We start from the raw sequence: 17,756 nt of genomic DNA on the forward strand, positions 1-17,756 counted from the left end.
TGCCCATCTGATTTCACCTGATCTTGGACACTTGACTCTGCTACAGGACTTTCCTTATTGAGAACCAAATAACTGTTCCCTGGGGACACTGAGGACCCCTGGTCATGCCATGCCAATTCTGGGTTCTTTTTGGCCAACAGTAACATGCACTAAATAGATTCTCAATACTTTTAATCTTATGTCACTGAATGACAGTGGAGTGAAGCAGACATTATGACCTCATGTACATGTTTGACTGCATGACTGATGTGATCCTCCAATATGTACAATCAGAGAAATGAGAGATTACACTCCATTTACATATACTCTATCAAAAATGTATAAATGCATTCTACTGTCATGTACAACTAATTAGAATAAAAAAGTTGAAAATAAAATTAAGTGTAACTTACATGAAAAATAACAAATAAGCAAAACTGTGCTTATCAAGGAAAATCTGAAGATCAGAGATTAAGTAAAATAACTAACTGGGACCAATGCACAGGGTCCCTTCCTAATGACTGGAGGTCTTAAGAAACATGCAGAATGCACTCCCTGATCACATATGCACCGTGTACCTGTGCGTGCCGAGCACTGCATACCCAGAAGCAACCAGAGAGACACGTGTCCCTTGCATAGTAACTATTAACTAGCTACCAGTCATGCGGAGGCAAAGGCAGCTACAGCTCCAAAGCACTCAGCAAAAATAAAGACAAAAACAAAATGAGAGACCGAGGAGGAGCCCCAGGCACACAAGGGCTCACGATGGTGGCTCAAGGCACAGGTGTGCGGGCGCTTGTGCTGATCCTGAATTTTTTTTTTTTTTATGGGTTTGAAGTTTTTCAAAATAAAAAGATTTGGGGCTATGCGGAGGGGCAGACAGAAAGGCAAGCATAAATTGTATTTCACACAACCACACAGCTCATGAGAGGAAGTTCTTTATAGAAAATCCTCCATTAATAAGTGAAGATCAGAAAATCGCCATTTGACAAGTTTTAATGAGATCATTTCTCTGGGCAGCTATGATCCCGGACACTCCGACCACTAGCCGGGAGTTAGCCAGGGACGGTGAAGTGGAGGATCACACGCCACCGACTCAGCGTCAGTCGCAGCCCACTTAAGTGGAATAACCGGACACCTGTGCTTTCAGGAGTGCTGCCTGGGACCCACAGGGCACTGCCCACAAAGTCCTGCCACGAAAAAAGAGCCTAAACTGAACTGCCAGCCTAACCAGAGCTCAGCATCCGTGTGCGAGGGGTCACGAGAGACAGACAAGTTCAACATCTCAACTAGAAGAAATGGGCCACACCCACAATGGGCAACACTCCACGGACAAGTTTCTTACCAAGAAAAAAAAAATCAGTGTGGGGTGCGGGGAGGAGGCAGCAGTGAGGGCTGCAGACGGGAGGCCCCGGAAGGCTGCGTGCAGCCACAGCCAGCAGGGGGACCTCGACATGTCCTTTCCACAGTCCCACTCTACACAGACATCGTTGAGACAATGAAAGTAACTGAATGTGACCTGGGTATCAGATGACATGAAGGGATTCTTATTCATCTTGATAGGTATGATAAGGGCACAGTGGTTAATAAACAAAAACGGTCCTTATCAATTAACAGAAATCACGTTCAGCGTCAAAGCGGGGAGATCAACGACAGGGTGAAACGCCGTCAGGCTCTGCACTGGCCGCGGGCCTCCAAGGATGATGGATTATCCACCTCCATCCGTACATCTTCTTAGGACTAAGTGACGATGAGATCTTACATACGGTTGGCCCAGTGACTCCCACCTTTCAAGTCTTGGTGCCCTTACAAATAACATTCGGACGGTGAACCAGGCTGGACGGGCAAGGCTTCCCAGCCCGGGGTCTGGCAGCACGGGGCCTGACCAAGTGGGCCACGGCAGAGCGCCCGCATGCAGCACACTCACGGCAGGGCACGGCTCTGCGGATGGATGCTCCAGTGGGCCTCCCCTGGGGGCACTTCCTAAGAGACTGGCCTCTGTGAGGATGGACAGCCTGCAATGGCTGGTGGAGAGGACAAAGCATGTGGTCACCACTGTGCTTCAGATCTGGGAGCCCCCTGCTCACTGAGGTTCTGCCTTTCACACTTTTGTAGCCTAATAAGAATTAACTACTCGCTGCTAATGAGAAGGTAAAGACTCTGACATGGCAATGACATAGATGGAGAGGACAGAAGCCCTTTAGTATTCTTGGAACATCTATGCCATTAAAAAAAGAGAGAGAGAAAGAGAGGAGGAGGAGGAGGGAAGGGGTAACCTCGGGACCGGCACACAGCAGTTCTCCCACCATCTTGATGTCCTTGACGCGTGCAGATGGTGTGGAAGTGGCTGGCACCAGAACAGCCCATGAGGAGGAAAGAGCAGCCAGTGGAGATTTATGTGAGGAGAGTGAGATGGACAAGGTAAAATTGTCAGGAGGAGTTGTTAGAAAGTAAAATATATTGTGACAATTCCACTCCTGCCGTTCATCAATAAACTGACAGATCATTTAGTGTCAATTAGGAGTGATAGATGGACAAGTCCCCATGATCCTGGGCCAAAATTAATGGCTGGGAGGGAGAGGGTGATTGAAAATGACGGCTGACATTGAGAGCAAAGTCCTCAAAGTCCCCGAGGGGCCATTACTTGCCTCATTCCCTTGCAGATCAATGCAGGGACAAACCCAAAAACAGACACTTTGAGACAAAACTTAATCAGACTACCTTTCCCTCCTCCTCTCTCTACCAAGTCTGGTTCCCTCTTCTTCAGCTCTAGTCCCCATGGCCAAGTCAGTGACCCATCAACTGTAAGTGTCCCAAATTAGGCAACTTCAGTGCCAAGGACGGCTGGCTCCAGACAGAATCTTTGGCACAGTTGTTATCCTGGGGCCAGGAGAAGGACAGCTGGTGATTCCAGGTCCTAAGCAATGCCTGAATTCAGCCCTTCCTTGTGTCTCAGGGGTGAACACAAGAGTTCTGGCACCCATTATCTCCAGCCAGTGAGATGGCTGACAAACACCCAGCTCTCTCTTGGAAAGTGTTATACAAATAAAAGGAATCCCAGAAACTCCTATTTCTAGATTATGAGCCTCTCAGTCAGATCCATGACCAGTCTTCCTACCCCACTGGGACAACACAGCTGAAGACCTTTGTAAGCCTCACCTTCCTTTTAAGGGACACCTGACAGAGGCAAATGGGACCAACTGCACGGGTGTAGCATGAATGTTGTATCTGGTCCCCCCTAAATCCTTATGTTGAAATCCTAACCCCCAATGTGATAGTGTTTGGAGATGGGGCTTCTGGGAAGTGATTAGGTTTAGATGAGGTCAGAAGCACACAGTTCCCACGATGGGGAAGAGGAAGAGACACCAGATTCCTCTCCCTGTGCACAGGTACCAAGGGAAGACCACGTAAGGACAGAACCAGGACGAGATCTGTCACCAAGATCACCACCGTGCTGGCACCCCAATCTCAAACGTTCAGGCTTCAAAACTGTGAAAAGTAAATATTTGCTTTCTGAGCTTCCAGTATATGCTAATGTGTTATAGCAGCTAAGACGGGTGCTAAGCACAGAGTATTATCACCCAAAAAAGGTTTAAGGTGGGTACACTATTTTCAGTGTGCACTTTCTGCAACTGACAAGGTTACCGTCCCCCAAGACCAAAATCTTAAACCAGAACGCTCTCCTGCTCCTCTCTGCTCATCAGAATTCATGCAGCATGACCCCCATCTTCTCCTTGAGGTCCTCCTTGGACTCAGTGATTACTGTCGCCTCGGAAGTCACCCTGCTAACGTTACCCATCCCATTTGTTTCTCACGGATGCTCCTTCTGTCTGTTGTTCCTGGGTTTTGAGAATGGCAATGCCTGAAAGGACCCTTCCTGGGACAGGAGCACATCTTTTGTTCTGGTACCCACAGGCGCTCAGGTGCCCAGTCTTCACAGGGAAGGTCCCCGGCATAGCTCGACAACTGCCTCATCCACCCCAGGTCAGGAAGGGCCCATCATTTGTGGTCTCAGTAACGAGACAGATGGAGTCACTGTTTACTGAGAGTTGGGAGACTTTGGAGGCACAGGTAGGGGTGAGGGTGCCAGGGGTGGAAATCAAGAGGACCAATCTTGATGCCTTAGGCGTAAATACACGTGGAAACATCACAAGTTTATTGAAAATACTAAAGTTTTTTCCTAGATCGAATCAGTTTCCTCTTGGAGTATGATGGTTTTGATCCTCATGTGCCATTTCCAAGGTGTTCCCTTGCCTGGCCCCTTGGTTTGTGGCGTGTTCTGATGAAACAAATTTTGGAACCATCAGAGTGAACTTGACATTTAAAACTCAGACTGGCCAAAATCACACAGTGAGTGTTGAGAGAGAAGAGGTCTAAGGACCTGCCCCAAACAGACAGGCTGAGACACAACAGATGCAGACTACCTTCCCTTCTCTCCCTCCCAGGTCTGGTTCTCTCTCCTTCAGTCTATTCCCCAGGGCCTCCAACACTAGAGGGGACAGAACAGGCTGCAGACCGAGGTGCCAAACAAGGGAACACCTTGGGAAGGAGCACATGCAAAAGAGAAGCATCTCACTCCAAGAGGAAACTGATTTGATGGAGAAAAATCTTTAATGTTTTCAATGAGAAATAAAAACTTGTGATGATCCTTCATTCTCTTAGACACGTAATTTGTCTTATTCCATATTTCAAAGTGAATTCTAGATATTCCAAGTACTAAAATCTCCTAATAAGTTAAAAAGATGCAACTTCTAAGATTCTCGCTAGTATGAGAACTGCGTTTGAAAGTTGTTTTTGTGGAACACTGAAAATCAGTGTTATGTTATATAAACAAATTAGTGGGGGACTCAATATATTATATGAGTAGACAGAAAGACCACTGGAACAGAACAACAAGGCCCAAAGTAGACTCATCTACACACAGTGATTTAGAATAATATGGAGGTAGCTTCTCAGATCACTAAGGGAAAGATGGGTTACTAAAAAAAATCAGTGGCGCTGGGACACAATCACTTAGAAAAAGATAAAAGTGGATCCACACCTCATACCACATACTAGAATAAATTCCACATGGATAAGAAATCGGAATTTCAAAAATGAAAGGATGTGGCTGCCTTCCAATGAAACTTCACTGATAAAAACAGGCAGGTAGCCTTTGGGCAATAGTTTGTCATCTTGTGGTATGTAGAAACCAAAAAGGAAGAATTTGAAAGCTTACATATGTATATATGTTTACTTTTGCAAAAAGAAAAAAAAAAAAAAAGGTAGAGGAAGATACACCAGAAACTCATAAAGAAAATACCCACAGCAGAAGGATGGGAAGAAGGGCGTGAGCAGGCCCTTGCTGAGGACGTCTCTGCACAAAATTTCAACTTCTGATCCACGTGTTTTATATATTCAAAAGTCGGGCTGGGGAGATAGCTCAGTCAGTAGAGTGCTTGCCTTGCAAGCACAAAGCCCTGGGTTCGATCCCCAGCACCAGAAAAAAAAAAAAAAAAAAGTCAGTTAAACAAAAACCCTTAAAATCAAACACCAGAATGAACCTAATTGATATCTTATGATATCAAATTCTTTATGAGAACGAATTCAAGTAACTTCTGAAAGCAGTACCTAAATCTTTCATGTGATATATTTTACAGACAAGAAGAACTGCAAAGAAATCTTGAACTTTACTTAAGAGGTTTTTATTGGCCATTCATTAGTGCTGTAATTACGAAACTACTTCAAGTGTGCAAAAGGACAGAGCCTATTTTCAAAAATGTGTTTCCCAGCTCTGTTCACTGAAGGAGCCAGAAGCAATGATGTCCCAAGAGCAATAAGCAATGTGTACCCAGGTCTTGAATTCTAAAACTGTTCTCCACCAAAAGGTGCCAGCGCTCCTTGGAGCAGTGGCTGACTCAAGGACTAGACAAGGAAAATACAAAGCAATTTTGGAATATGACTACCGTATCAGAAAGCAAGCAAGTGCTCAAACACTAGTAAGGAATAGCAAGGTATAAGAGCAGCCTTGAACGAGTTCCCTGGCTAACTTGGGACAATCTGAGCATTAAACATTATTATTATGGAAAAAAAGTCTATTTTTTTTTAAAGTAATACAGAAAGGACAGAAAATGAAAGTTTTTCTTTATTAAAAAAACACCATGTAATTAATATAGAATAAATGATGGAATTAGAAAATTAACATTTGGTAAGCCTTGGCTGATTCACATGAATGGACACTAAAACCACTACGTGAAAGATTATAAAGAACAGAATTCAAAGCAACACACCAAAGCAATTAGTAATTATTATAAAGGAGGGGAAAAAATAAAAAGGAACTTCACAATGAAGAGTTTTCAAGGTCACTACCTAAGCCAAGTTATCAAACTCAGTAACACCAATAAAGAACAAAACTGACATCCTATGCCTCTTATTTGACATGCCAAGAGGTACGCAATATCACTCATTCTTACCAAAAACATTCAACTTGGATCTGGTCATGAACAATTTAGAGAAATCCAGGGTGTGAAACATGCTACAAGACAACTGGCCTGCATTCCTCAAAAGGGCAATGTCATGGGCTGGGGTTGTGGCTCAGTGGTAGAGCTCTTGCCTCACGTGTATGAGGCACTGGGTTCTTAGCACCACATATAAAGAATGAATGAAATAAAGGTCCATCAACAACTAAAAAAAATTAATTTTTTTAAAAAAGGGTAATGTTGTGCTGAGGCTGGGGTCAGTGTTGAGATCAAGAGACTACAGCTGGGCTCAGTGGCACACATCTTTAGTCCCAGTGGCTCAGGGGGCTGAAACAGAAGGATTGAGAGTTCAAAGCCAGCCTCTGCAACTTAGTGAGGCCCTGAGCAACTCAGTGAGACCCTGTCTCTAAATAAAATTGAAAAAAAACAAAACAAAAAAAAAAAAAAAAAACAGTGCTGGGGATGTAGCCCAGTGATTGAGTGCCCCTGATATGCACTCCCCAGTACCAAAGAGAGAGAGACAGAGAGAGAGAGAGAGAGAGAGAGAGAGAGAGAGAGAGAGAGAGAGAGAGAGAGAGAGAGAGAGAAACACCAAACACAATGTATGGACTCTGATTGGGTCCCAGACCCCTAAAAGACATGTGTGTGGGGGAGGAATGGGGGAATGGGGAAATTTAAATATAAACTATACATTAAATATCATTAAATCACTATGCAATGACCTAGATGAGATCATGATACTGTGATTATCTGGAGAATGTTCTTAATCTTAAGAGATGCATGCTGGAATATTTGGGGGTAAAATGTCATGACATCTACAACTTACTTTCAAATGATTTAGGGGATTAAAAAGTAGAGGGGAGGTGCTGGAGGAAGGAGGAGGAAAGGGTAGAAAGAACAGGGAAAAAACTGTGCCATTTTGAAAGCAACCACTGCTCAAGGAAATTTTAAATAAGAATAATGTCTCCTCTTTAAGAAAAAAATCCTTATTCCTGTTTATATCATAAGTGAACTTGATGTGGCAAAAATTCCAATGATGTGGTAAAAATATGTTTTTGGTTGACTTTTCATCTAAGACTTAAGGACCAACATGATTTGCAATCCTGCCTTTAGAACCTACAGACATCTAACACTGGTTCTTCCACTCCTAGTTACCCATGACTGCACTTATTTCATCTATAAAATGGGACTAAAGGCAAGGACCTGAAAAAGTCTCAGCCTTAACATAGTATTCTTTGTGTCAGATTGGCCTAGGTTAACCAGATTTCAGCAATGAACCAGATCACAGGGAATCACAAAGACTAACTGCAATGGAAACCTGTTTAGTCTGGAAGCTACCTGCTCTAAAATCCCTGAGTGGCTGAAGGTGGCAGCCAGCACTGTCACATTCTAGAGCCATTCTCTAGGACCACGTTACATAACACTTCCATGTTTGACAGTCACAGAGCTGAGAGGCCTGCACCATTACCTTCTCAGCACCATGTTAATCACGGGTACCAGCCTCACGCTTAGCGCTTTTCCTCTGTCAGATGCTCCAGCCTCAGAACTACTCTTCCCAAAATGTATTATTATTGTTACTTTATAGGGTTAAGTAATTTCCCCAAGTTTATACTGCTAGCTAAGTGCTGAAACCTGAATTCTAACCCAGGTGAGTCTGAATCAGATGTCCACAGTTTTAGTTATTGTGATGCTGCTTCCTGTCAAACAAGACAGATGACTTAATCAGCATGCATACCCTGCCCTGCTGAGGAGGAACGCAGGAAAGGTATGTGACCGCGAGTCTGAGGACTGCCTTCTCCTCACTCAAAACAAGGTAACTCTGAAACCATTTGACACGGATGCTCACTCCGGATGGCCCGAGAGGCTGATCTCCACTCTCGGTCACAAGCATTCCTAGATGCTGTAAGCAACTCTAGAGGATCTCATTCTTAGTAATGCCCAATCTTCACGCCAAAATGTTTAGAAAGCAATTCTGTCATTTTGGCAAAGTGACACTCCTTTGTTATTTATTTATTTATTTGGTACTTGTAGATGGACAGCATGACTTTGTTTGTTTTTATGTGGTGCTGAGGATCGAACCCTGTGCCTCACAAGCACTCTGCCACTGAGCTACAGCCTCAGCACCAACACTCCTATTCTTAAGGCTCTTAATGTAACTCACAATGATATTCAAAGTAACTTTTGCTTTTCTTGACCTGGAATTGCTTCTCCCAAACAGACCCTTCATGTAGATGCATGAACATCTCAAAGCTCCTGCAACTCATTGTAAGGATGAGAAAACTGAGGCCAGACAGGTTAAATCACTTGTTCAAAGTCTCTGAGATAACAAATGGCACAGATGAGATTACTCTTCCCAGGAGCTCTGAGGCAAGAGCACAGGTTGATAATACTGGATGGTCACGGCACCAATATTTGTGTCACCTGCAGCAATGGCTTACGATAAACACAAGACACCTTCTAGGCAGTGCGATGGTATGCCTGAGCCATTCTCTGTGAATGAACAGTGTGGGGCAGACAAACTACAGAGTTCACCCACAGTTACTAAGAGGCAATCCCATTCTGTTTAGAAAGTCTAGAACATACAATGCTAAAATATGGATGAACTTTGAAAACATTATGCCCAAAGAGAGGCAAGGCATGATCAACCACAGAATGCACAATTCCATTGATAAGAAATGTCCAGAATAGGTGAATCAGACAGACAGAAAGTTGACTATTGCTAGGGCTGGGGAGGTAGGGGGGACATGGAAACTGACTACTACTGGACACAGGGTTTCTTCGGTGGGTGTGATAAAAATGTTATAAAATTAACTGTTGTGATGATTGCACAACTCTAGGGCTCTACTAAGAATGATCACATTGCACACTGTAAATGTGTGGATGGTATGGTATGTGAATTGATAATATCTCAATAAAGCTGCTACAAAAACTAACGCAACCACACAGGAGTGATGTCTCCCTTCCACCCTGCCCACCGCCACCCCACCCCCAGGAATTGCTGACACTTACTTTGATGTCTTCATGGAATCATCTGCCCAGCCTCCTAGCCTTCGAGGGGGTTTTGGAGGAGGAGCCTGCGATGAAAGAGAAGCCAAAATGACAGTCACTCAATGTGCACATTTAAACACCACGGTGGCTGAGGTTCAGGTCACTTAAACAACAATCAGCCTATCAAAGCACCTCCCTGAGAAAAATACAAAAATAAAATGTATATGAAGAAAAACACAGAATAAGTTTTCTAATTTACTATGAAAATCTCAGTGTTTTCACAGCCTCCTGTTGGATGGACAAACTGGCAGAATGTTCTCAGAAGGCAATTCCTCAGATGTGCATTGAAAGACTTAAAAATGCTCACACTTTGTGTGTGTGTGTGTGTCTATGTCTAGCACACTAGGGATCAAACCCAGGGCCTTGTGTGTGCCAAGCACAAACCAACTGTGCCACTGAGCTCTGCTCCAGTCTGCTCCTGTTTTCTCAGTGATCCTAATCTCAGGAATTTATCCCAAGGAAATAATCAGAGAGGAACATAATGCTAACTTAACGAATAGTTGGAAAGAATAAAAATGGCCAGCAATAAGGAATTAAACAGCAGAATACACATGGAAATACTATGCAAATAATGCTAAACTACATTACAAAAATGCTGGATTTGAGAAACTTCAACTATACCAATTTTCAAAAACATGTGGGTATATGATTCTGACTTTGTGGAAAGATCACGAACACATAATACACAATGCTAATTAGCTGTATGTACATGACAGGCGGTGACTTCAATTATGGCAATTTTAGTTTCCCTTCCCATGCTGTTATGCATTCTCCCATTTTTAAGCATTCAAGTTATATGACTTTTATAAACATAAAAGCAAGACAAAATACAACTGAGTCTTGCTTAGAAGACATACACACTTAGTTGGTTAAAAGTCTGTTTGCCTAGAATGGACAAATTCAGGAACCCAAGTGCATGAATTCCTGCCCAGCACATTCTAACTGAACATGCTAAGGGCACAACCACCAATCCACCAAATCGTGTGAGGTGGATAAAACAAGATAGAATGCTGCCTAGTTTTAATTGCCCAGTATTCTCCCAAGACTGGTTTCTGATATCATCAATTTTCTTTTTCTAAGAACTTTATAGAATCATAACTGTGGCTCTCAGTCTAAGGAGGTACAAATGATAAAAGGACTAAAGAGAGGTGGGGAAACTTTCTACACAAGGCTAGGTAGTGAACATTTTTTATTTTGTAGGTCTCATGGTTTCTGATCCAACTACTCAAACTTTGATACTGTACAAAAATCAATAGCCACAGGGAATAAACAGACAAATGAGTATAGCTGAATTTCAAGAAAACTTTACAAAAACAGGCAGCAGGACAAATTTGGAGGCAAGGACATGGTCTGTTGACCCCTAGACTAAACTGTGTGTCACGGAGGTCTCCTTTTCTAAGTGGACTAAGCTGAACCTGAAACTTTTAAAGTGAATACCCCCTTCGAATTGACTGAATACCTTCATACTTTTGATATTTTTATTTTACACCAAGATATGTTTTCTTTCCTACTTCTCAAGGAGCACTCCAGCCTGCCAAGGATGGGCTCCATGTCCTTGTGGGGCCTTTCTGCTGCCTAAGCCACAGCCTGCTGGAATCACTGCCACAAATCCAAGTCCTGGGATGCCTGCATCCAGTTAGCCACTGGGAATCCAAGTAGCACTTCAGAGAAAACAAACTTGTTTTCTATGCCAGAGGCAGGCAAGAGCTGCTTAAAGACTCAGTACATCTCAGCAACAACACAAATATAAGTGGAAAACCAGCTACTGTTTGACCCACAGGAGAAAATTCTAAGATGGATTAACTTCCCCAATCACTCCATGCTTCTCCATCCACAGCCTGGAAGGGGCAGCCTTGTACCCATGATCCCTCTTCCAGACTGAGCCAGGGCTGGATGATACCCAATCAGAACCAACTGGGTTCCCTGTCCCAACGATCTGGAACTGAAGAACAGAAGCTGAGTAGCTTGCACGGCACCGAGCCCTGGAACTATAAGGACCAGCAAGAATCAGAATAACCTGAGAACAACATAAGCCAAAGTTGGGAGTGGGCAGAATCCAAGGACCCTGCCTGGAACTCTTACAATGCACAAGGCACTGTGCTGGGGAGACCAAATGATGAAGTGAATTGAACTAGACTGAGTCCCCCTGATGGTGTTTTAAGTCAGTCTGGCCTGCAGTTATCTTTACCCAAGGATAGGACCCTCTTGTGATAATGTAATAAGGTCAAAAACTAATAGCCATGCTTTGTTTGGCCACTTATATTTTTTGCTTTTGTTTTAAATTTAAGCTAACATTTTAAAATTGGAAGATTCTGACATTAAAAACTCACTTTCCACCTTCTTGTGAAAAACTGGAATATCCAGTAAGGCTGGGGTTGAGCAGAAGCTGCCTCCTCTAGGCAGGACATGTGTACTGCAGTTTGCCACAGGCCCCACCCTCCCTTTCTGTCTCCTTCCTACTAAAGTGATAGCTGCCATCTCTTATTACTGCATTGTGCAGTTGTTTGTCTTTCAGTACAGAATTCTCTCCTTGTTCCTATGAACACCTGAAATGGGAAAATGAAAACTATGCTACACATTTTGAAAAAAATGGGAGATGAGAAAAAGGGGAGCATCTTGATCCTTCTTACATGTTCAGTGTGCAAACCGAAAGCACATCCGCCTTACTCCTAAATCCCATTTGCTCAGTGACATCTGGGTATGTGGCTCCTGAACTGAACTCCCAGGGACAGGACCCTCTGCCTTCTTCTCTTTGCTTCTGTCCTTCTCTTTGGGAAGGACAGAGGAATCCAAGCAAAATCCATGGTGCCCCAACCTATATGATGCCAAGAAGCCACCACAGGGGAGACGGCACCTGTGTCTCCTAATACCACTTCTGCTTTCTGCTCTGGGATGTGGGTTACAACAGCAACAGGAGGAGCAGAGGCTGAACTGGGAAGGGATTGCAAATGATTATGCAGCATGGAAGGGGAGCACTGAGCAATCCTTAAAACCGGGAAGGATTTAATCAGTGACTCAACGATAGCTTAAAACAGTGCCTGGCACATAAGAGCTCTAACTTTCCCATGGTTATTACTCATGTCCACATGGGACGGGGTAGGCCGCATGCAGTAAAATGCACAATCATTTGGGGAAAAGACTCCTTTGTGCCTGGCCCGATCTTGTAGTCACTCTGACTACTAGTGAGCATCGTATGACTAACAGAGCTCCCTAGGAGTCTAAAAGCCAAATGATCTGCTTTTCTCCTTGAACCAAACCCCAGGAAGTCATGGCTACTGGAGGGTGAGTGAAGGCCCTTTCTGCTTAAAAAAACACAAAACCACCTTTTCTCTCATTTTCTCCCCATTACAAAATGGTGCTAGCAGCTGCAAAAAGCTCATACAAGTCACTCCTTCATATCCAGTGCAGTTTAACAGCTGCTCTAAAATGAGAAGTTTTCTTTAGTGAAGACAGAAGCCTTTAAGCATTGACATAATACTATAAAAAGTGTAGGCTGCTGTTTTTCATTTCCCCCAAACATCAAGAGCTCCAGGGAGAGGAAGCCCAGAGAAGGTACAAAGAAATCCTGAGCAAAACAGGTGAGGGGGCACAGGTCCTTCCTCCTCATCCCACCCTGCTGCCAGCAAGCCTCAGGACAGCACTGAGGCATATGGGAGAGGAGGAGGGACAGGCAGAACTCAGGTCTCTGCAGTAAGGCCTGGCCATCTAGCGGGAGATGTCAATCTCCAGATGGGGAATCCTTCCATTCATGGTTTAGTATTCTGGGCCCTAGAACTTGGAATGTTTCTGTCATGTCCACATACAGATACCCTGGCTGGATGACACAGGCTTAATTAACCACTATGGCCAAATTATAAAGGCTTTTCCCTAGAATTCAACTTTGTTCCCTTTGTGGGGAGCTGGGCACTACCCTAGGAACAATGAGACAGAAAAGGACGACTTCATCCCTGTCCCCAAATGTTACTCAGTAATGAAGCCAAGGAGAGGTAGAATTCAGGGAGTATCAGGTATGCGTGAAGTCTATGTGACTGGATGTCCAGGAGGCCACATGGACGTGGCAGGTGGGAGTGAGGGAGGTCTGGAACTATTCCAGGGAGAGGCCATCAGGGTCCAAAGATGAAGCTGAGGCAGAATCTCTCAGCCACAGGGCAGCTCTACTGATTTCTGCAGTTTTCGTGTCACCTGGAGGACTTTACTGGATCACTTTCTCTTGGGACATCATTAAGACTGTGCTCTGATGAGCATGTGCAAAGCTTGCAGTACATGACGCAAAGCTAAGCAGAACTCTACCCACCAGGGAAGTCTAGATGAGGAAGAGAGGTCAGGGAAGCTTTATGGGGAAAGTGGGGCTTGGCCTGGATTGGAAAGGTAAAGGAAAAAGCATTCCAAAAGCAACCAGATCCACGGGTAGAGTGAGACCAGGGACAGCACGTACTTCTGGAGCAAATGCTGTTACATCATCACCATAATGGTGAGGGTCCCTGGGAGAAACTGCTGGGGGCTCAGCCCTTCGACATCCATTACTTTTATAATATGGCCTTAAGTGGAAGCTGATGTAACAAGATCATAATGCAGCAGTTTGAAATTAAGTGCAAACGATCTGTTTGAAACAGAAGCGGATGGTTGCTCTTGGTCATATAATTGAAAAGGTCTGGGGGTTCCTTTTGCATGGACAGTCAGCCCCTGAAAGCCTTGGCTGCTCTCCCTAGGAACTCTGATGACGTCTAGACACCTGTTAGCTCTGTTCCCAAGAGAGTCCCAGGGCTCCCTCTCCAGTGCAATCTGAAACACAGCCACCTAGACCAAACCACTGTGGTGGCTCCTTCGAGGCCCAGCTGCCACCACTGATGTGCTTTCTGTTCCCAGAGGCGGCACACTGGATGCTAGAGACCTACAGGGCCTGAATGCCCTCGCCAGCTTAAACGTTAAAGTTCCACTCCCTGTTTGGACTGGTGAGAAGTTGAAACCCTTTAGTCAGGGTCCTTCTCATAGGGTCAGAGGAGACACAGACGCATGTCTTATTTTTTTTTTTTTTTTTTTTTAATCTGTGAGCTAAAATTCTCTATGCACAATGCACAATCTTTAGGCAGGCTACGACAGAGCATTTTCTTCCTGGAATCCAACTCCAGAACCAAACACTTGGGAAAACACTGCCAATCAGTTTCAGGTACTGCTTTGGAAGAAACTGATTTGCTATCCCTGTGATTGGGGGGGGGGGGGGGGACGACACTGGATGAAAGAGATTAGAGCTCAAATAGCCTTACGTGTCGTAAATAAGAGAAGGCCCAACCCTAGAATTCAAAAGTCTTGGTGTATTCTTTAAATTGCTCTGCTTCTGAAATCCAGCTTCTAAGATATCAGCTGGAAAAACAATTTCCAATTCTGGCTGATTTACTGCCAGGTAACATTACCCAAACTTTTTAAAAAAAGAGTCTTAAAATATGCAACACCAAGAGGGACAGAAATAGGAACGGGTGACGTAGCCCTGGGCAGTGCATCCCTTGGTTCTCTTGAAAGCGGAGTCACGTCTCAGAGTGTGGGAAATGAGCACAGCCCGCTGGGGCTGCCGCCCAATGGACGGAGGGGGCAGGACCCTGCATAGCTCCTGAAGAGAAGCAAAAATGTGCCTGCTCCAAAAATAAACAAGGGGCGAGTAAAGAGCTGCGAGCACGTGACCACAGTCCTGAAATACCAGCTGTCTACAAAAAGAAGCCTGTGAGAGGCAGCGAGCGGGAAATTCAGGAAACGGCCTCTTTATATGGTCCCATCCGAATGGGCCGAGATTCAACCAACTGGAATGACCATGTCAGAGGGAGCTTTTCAGGCCAGACTTATTTCTGATCTTTATATGGTTCCTCCAGATTCTTAAGATGCCTACACAGAAAAGATGCTGGCAGTGCCAAAAAAGGAGCCTTTTGAGTTTAGAAACTTCCCACACACTCTCAGGAGTCCTGGAGAAACCCCCCTCTCCACCCCCAAAATATGAATCAGTCCGAGAGCTCTGAATCCAAACGGCAACCTGTTTCAAAAAGCCAGTTCAAGCGCACGCATAAATTCCCAACAGAAAGACATTTAGTTAAGCAGGATCCAGTACAAACTTCACAACTAAACATCTTCCAGCTTCGAGGGACCAGATAACTCCCACGTTCAAACTTGGATTACTAACTAAAAACAAGCTTCCTTAATCCAACACACTTCATGCACTTGATGAGACAGAAGACAGATGCTTACTAATATGTGCATACCACACAGGGCTGGCACTGATTTCTCCCATCTGTCCTCTGTTCCATCTCTACGAGTCTCTTCATCCTGCCCAAACCCTGGATCTGGCAACTAATTCATTGGACCCAGGTTTTCCCATAGTAGATTTAAGGTTAAGGAAAGTTCTCTTAAGCTGAAATGGATATATCTTAATGCAAACTGATCACTGATGACTGCAAAACATTAGGTGAGAGATTGGGAAGAAGCAGGCATTCCAGTGGTTACAAAGAACTGCCCCATAGGTCACATATTAGGTGCACGGGAGAGAATTCTCCTAACAATGGAGATGTCTATCATCACCCAGCCCAGTGACCTAACTTGGCAGCATTAATGATGGGAAGTGACATCCACCCCTTGAAGTATACAGTGCCACCCAGGAAAAACTTCCAACAAAAGTGTTCCACTGGAATCTAATTAATTAAAGTCTTCCAATCTGATTTCCAGCTTATAGGAAACCAGGTGAGAGGGGAATAAATTCAATGGCATGAAGAAGAAAAAAGAAATCCAGAATGTGGGAAATTTTATAGAATAATGCCCCAATCTCTCAAAAGCTCAATGCCATTAAAAAGGTGTGTGTGTGTGGGGGGGGCTACTCTAAAATAAAAAAGATAATAAGAGAGAAAAATGTAATGAAGTGATTCTTGATTGAATCCTGGATTTTAAAAAAATACCTATAAAAGACATTTTGGATACAAATGGGGAAAATTAATATGAACTGCATAAGATGATGTTAGGAAACTGTTAATACTGTTAGGTGTAGCATTGTTGTTTTCTCCAAAAAAAATGTCCATTTTTGGAGAAATATGCTCAAGTGTTTAAGTAACATGATATCTGTAACATTTTTGGAAATAACTCAGAAAAAAATTATACATAAAATATAACAATCATATTTTTAAATATTATGTAAATTATAATTTAAGCTAATACAGCAAAATGTTAGTAACAGTCAAATCTGGGGGATGAATGCATGCTGTTCATTGTACTATTTTTTCCTCCTCTGCTAATGTTAGCGAAAAGAAGAGGTAAACAAGAAAGAAACTGGATGCATGGAGTTTAGCTTAACAAAAGAGAAAAAAAAAAAAGCAGGATTGGTGTGGAGGACACCATTTTGATGAGTGTATCACTTGACTAAAGAGCTGTGTTGAACAGAAAGAGAGAGACTTTCCGCTGAATGGTCAGGAATTCCTAACAGCCTAAGGACCAGAGAATAACTCTCTATGTAAAACATCAGGTCTTGAGATCCCTGCTATGACAGGAGAGACGGGGAAATGTGCCCTGAGATGGAAGTGGCTTGTGCCCATCCCCGCAATTAGCTGCAGATGGTATTTTAATTGTCTACGTGGGCATCTGAAGCTTTGGTAAGGAAAAAAATGTAGTAGAAAGAACACCAAGTAATGTGGCATCTAGTCCCAGCTTTCAACTGACTGACCCCTTATACTGGGTTTTTCATGGTAGAAGTGATTCCTCCCGTTATACAATTCTATAATTCTACAAGCCTGTGTGACTGTAGTATTGTGAAAACAGGAGAGGGTATTTAAGCCAAAAAAAGACACATGAAGACATGGAACACTTATCATCAATCTGAATGGGTATAAAGGAGACAGGAACAAAAACGGAGAGAAGACAAGCCTAAAGAGAGAAATGAGAAAACGGAGACTTGATCAAAGGCCAGCAAGCCAATCTAGGCAACGAGACAGAGTATGTTAACTAATTCAGAGTTAATAATGATATGATGGCCAACACATATTGAGGGTGTGCTGTACACCAAAGCTCTGGAAAGACTTCTTTGCTGAATCCCATGACTCAAAGAAGAGGACACAACTACATACCAAGTTTACAGATGAGAAAACTGCAACTTAGAGGTTAACTCACCTAAAATCACTCCATTTGTAAACAGGAGAGCAAGGCCAGTCTGATGGTAGATCTTGACTAGACCAGCTGATATGTCATGACTTCCCAGCAGCTAGATATGTGCCAGTTAGAACGGGCTTGGAAGAACTCCACAGCTAC

The 17,756-nt window shown here is 43.7% G+C and overlaps 1 protein-coding gene across 1 annotated transcript in view; it reads right to left on the reverse strand.

Annotated features, from left to right (window-relative positions):
- Positions 1–17,756, reverse strand: part of IFT43 (intraflagellar transport 43) — an 81,159-nt gene that overhangs the window by 43,342 nt on the left and 20,061 nt on the right. Inside the window, exon 3 of the mRNA XM_079129241.1 lies at positions 9,447–9,511. Coding sequence (XP_078985367.1) covers positions 9,447–9,511 — 65 coding nt within the window. The remainder of the gene's footprint in view (positions 1–9,446; positions 9,512–17,756) is intronic.

This window comes from Sciurus vulgaris (genome assembly GCF_902686455.1).
Source record: "Sciurus vulgaris genome assembly, chromosome: 2".
Lineage (NCBI taxonomy): Eukaryota > Metazoa > Chordata > Mammalia > Rodentia > Sciuridae > Sciurus > Sciurus vulgaris.